The following is a 3,755-nucleotide window of genomic DNA, read 5'->3' as shown; positions in this document are numbered from 1 at the left end:
CTGAGGCCTATGCTGTAATAGCTGTGAGTCACTGCTTTTTTATTTGAACTTTGCAGCGCCCTTTGCTTTGTAAACCAAGCAACAGCATATTTCTGGGGATTTTGGTTGGTTGCGTGTGTTTTGGTCAAATTCCGTTTCTTGTTTTAGGGAGTACTTTGAGTAAAAAGATTCTCTCTGGTTTTTTTTATCCTTTTTATTACTTCTTTATTTATTTTTTTAAATTTTTTCTTGCTCCCTTATCTCCCCACCTGTTCACCGATTTCTTGTTTCCATTCTTGAAATTATACATAATATATAATGGAATAAACAAAACATTTGCACAGGCAACGAGTGTGTGTTTTACGGGAGAGAGAGAGAGAATAGACGTAGAAAGAGACAACCCACTATGGTCACTCTCAGCGTGCTAAAGAATAAGCCATAAAAGCAAGATTGTCATCCGCAGCTTATTTACTATTCTATCTTCTTCTTTCTCTCTCTTGTTGGGCTTTTCTTGGTTTTAGTTGGAAGTGCGTCTCCAAGCTCCAACTTTTGTGTTTTCTTGGCTGAATCATCGTTTGTGTTTGAAGCTTCAACGATATTAGTGGGAATGGGATAGCCTTTCTTGAGTTTTTGCTTTGAATTTTTATGCATTATGTGGCCTTTCGTTTTTCCGAGCTTTGGTTAAGCAAACCGTGCAAGGTCAGAATTTTGTAGCTGAAACTCCTTTCTTTTGTTCCATCAAGATTCTGTTTTACCTTAAATCGATCAAGGAAAACATTCTTGTTTATCCTTTCTTCTTGCAACATACTTCTTCCTTTGTTTACGCAATAGGAAATTGGACAAAGATAAATGAAGGGGTTTGCAAGAAAGGGTGAGGGGTGTCCACAGTTGATGGATTTGATCCCCAGAAAGGGCTGGCTTGTGGAAAAAAGTGCAGAAGAAACAAAAAACCATGGGCTTGAATTAACCCTTGGTCCACCAAGTGGAGACTGGACAATATCGAAAGAAAAAAGCAATGAATCCCCTCTCTCTTTCACTCACTTTTCGAATGACCCTTGTCTTAAAAATTCAGTCTTGAAATACCCGTTGAATCAGCCAACAATGACTCCTTTCATGCACCTTCAATTAGTTCATCAGCAGATACATGGAGGAGGTCAAGTTACTGTCATGAAGGAGGAATCCTCACAGCCCTGTAACAATAGAGAAGGAGAGGATTTCCGGAGTGCAGAAATAATGAAGGGATTTTCACCAGATCCTGCAGATACTGCTGTCGCCAACAGAAACAGTGCTCAGAAAAGGTGGCTCATCTGTAATGCCAAGTTTTCTTTGTACTCTGTTTTTGCTTTTTCCCTTCTTGGTTTTTGCCTTCGGTATTTGCACTGTTTCATTCAATATGTTAAAGCTTGTTTTGTTTTTAATTTTTATGGTGTCATTATGATGCACTTACATGTCTCTTTTTATAATTTCTCTCTCTTTTGGGCTGTCATGTATGATTTTACGATAGATCACCTTAGTCAAAGCTTAATTCGAGCTCAGATTTTGACTTCATGTCTGTGTAGTTGAGGTTTAATTATTCAACTCATGTATTGATTTAAGTTCATATCCAGAGGTCTCATGTTAGAACGAAGCACTCTGCTGAGCACGTATACGAGCCCATATTGGTTTCATGATTACGTACGGGGTTTTGCGTTAGACAAGATCTAAGCTTAATCATATGTTGACTCGACAGTGACTAGGGGAACTGATATTTGTAATAGTCCGTCCCTTGTCGAACTAGGAGAGCCAGTGAAATATGAATGGTCTTATAAAACTATGTAATAGAGTTCTTTGGCAATCTTTGTTAATCGTTAGCCCCTTTCCTTAAGCTAGGACAGATATGGATGGAGCAGTTATCAGGGAAGTTCGACGTGTAAAGTCTCTCATTTGTTGGGCTCGTTGGCCTACACGACGACGATTACCTCCGTCTTTTCCTTGTAGATGATAAACTTTTGGAGTTCGATCTGCTACTATTGTTTCAGTCCCCCCCCCCCCCCCCCCCCCCCCCCCCCCACCCCACCCCCCGCCCCCATGGTTTTACTTTCTTTTACTTTTATCAAAAAAATAATGGTGAAGAATGATGTCTTTTTTATCAATAGGACTGCTTTTCCAGTGGTGGGATGGCCTCCAATCCGATCATTTCGAAAGAATCTCACGAACGGCACTTCTTCTAAACCTGCATCAGAATCTCTGAATACGAGTCTCGCCAAAACTTCAGGCCAAAAACCAAACGAAGATCTTCCAAAAAGCAGCCTGTTTGTGAAGATCAACATGGATGGTGTTCCGATTGGAAGAAAAGTTGATCTCAAAGCTTATGACAGTTATGAAAAGCTCTCCATTGCAGTCGATGAACTCTTCACTGGCCTTCTTGCAGGTTACTTATTTTTAATTTGAGAACTTTACAGAAGAATTACTAATTCTTGATTCTTATTTGCTGCAAGTTGAAGATGTTAGTTAGCAGGAGTGATGCTTACACTTCAAGATAAAACAGTGCGTGAAAATTGATTTTTTTTTCTTCCAAGTTTAAAATTTCATTTATCTGTAGCTCAAAGAGAACCTTGTGGTGTTGGAATCAAGTATAAGGACAAGGGAGGAAACGGGACGAGGGGACATTTATTGGATGAAAGTGGAGAATACACTCTTGTCTATGAAGACAATGAAGGTGACAGGATGCTTGTTGGTGATGTCCCTTGGCAGTAAGCATCACTATCCTTGCTCCATGTACACATTACATATTGCCTTTTGTATACAAATCCAAAAGTTCAATCCTAATATAATTTATAAATCTTGTGTTCATGATGATCTATGTTTTCATTAAACAAAAACTGATTTGTTTTTTCGCGTCACATTCGACAGCATGTTTGTGTCAACGGTGAAGAGGCTACGCGTCTTGAAGAGCTCTCAACTTCCATCGCTGTCCCTTGATGGTACTGTTCATTTTGGAAAAGAAAAACATTAAATTACGTCGAAAAATAAAGAATCGAGTTTGTGAAGTTTCTAATCATTTGATATTGTTTGCAGATGGAAGTAAAAAGGGGAGGCTTTCAACTGAATAAAGGGCAATATTGTTACTTGAATGTTTGTTTTTCTTAAATTTTTAATGATATGTAGAGAGAGACAGATGATATGGGCTGTAAAATTTGAATGTTTCTTGTGTAAGACTGCGTTAATTGGGAATATATATAAAAAAAAAAAATTGGTTTTATATGAAAATTGCTAAAAACTGTTTATTTTTATTGAAGGCCCTCGGTCCTCAAAGCCCACTCAATCATAACAAAATACAAGGGCATGCCAAGCATGTGCCATCAGTTGAGTTGAGCCAGATCTTGGTTGGTTCGACAAGTGTTTTTAACTTACCATGTTTCATGTGTGTGTGTATAGGCACCAGCTAAGGTGTTGCGAAATGAGTCGTCGACGGCTAGTTAAATACGTAGGATATTACGCTAAAGAGTCGATCAGATGTTTTTATCATTAGATTGAGATGTTTATTGTCTAATGTGCGTTGGGTAACATAGCAAAATATATTGAAGTGAAACTTTTGGGAAAAATCAAATTTCAAACAAATGACCACCAACATATCAATTATTGACACATATTGCATTCCATCGAACATAAATTATTCAAAGTCACGTTAAATTTCATACCTTAATTATTAATCTATTTCTAGAATTAATAACCATATTTTTTAAATATTCCCATTATTTCTAATTGGATTTAACTAAACAAAAGCATTAAACATT

At 37.6% G+C, this 3,755-nt stretch overlaps 1 protein-coding gene across 2 annotated transcripts; it reads left to right on the top strand.

The window, feature by feature from the left end:
• Positions 1-325: 325 nt before the first annotated feature.
• Positions 326-3,214, top strand: LOC142531576 (auxin-responsive protein IAA16-like). Of its 2 annotated transcripts, XM_075637762.1 has the most exons (6): positions 326-678; positions 811-1,277; positions 2,115-2,389; positions 2,561-2,711; positions 2,872-2,942; positions 3,037-3,214. In XM_075637762.1, the coding sequence occupies exons 2-6, from the start codon at positions 829-831 to the stop codon at positions 3,069-3,071; spliced, it is 981 nt and encodes a 326-aa protein (XP_075493877.1). In that variant the 5' UTR covers positions 326-678; positions 811-828; the 3' UTR covers positions 3,072-3,214. The 2 variants fall into 2 exon arrangements, with proteins under 2 accessions (XP_075493877.1, XP_075493876.1); XM_075637761.1 differs by having other exon boundaries at positions 326-1,277.
• Positions 3,215-3,755: the final 541 nt, after the last annotated feature.

The sequence above is a fragment of the Primulina tabacum genome, chromosome 17, assembly GCF_025594145.1.
Source record: "Primulina tabacum isolate GXHZ01 chromosome 17, ASM2559414v2, whole genome shotgun sequence".
NCBI lineage: Eukaryota > Viridiplantae > Streptophyta > Magnoliopsida > Lamiales > Gesneriaceae > Primulina > Primulina tabacum.
The sequence above is the reverse complement of the archived record's forward strand: the minus strand, read 5'-3'. Positions and strand labels throughout refer to the sequence as shown.

Bases quoted from the DNA above. Each gene is read 5' to 3' on its own strand.
- LOC142531576 (XM_075637762.1), top strand. From the start codon at position 829: ATGAAGGGGTTTGCAAGAAAGGGTGAGGGGTGTCCACAGTTGATGGAT. The intron at 1,278-2,114 runs GTGGCTCATCTG...TTTTATCAATAG, and splicing joins AGAAACAGTGCTCAGAAAAG to GACTGCTTTTCCAGTGGTGG. The intron at 2,943-3,036 runs GTACTGTTCATT...TATTGTTTGCAG, and splicing joins TCCATCGCTGTCCCTTGATG to ATGGAAGTAAAAAGGGGAGG.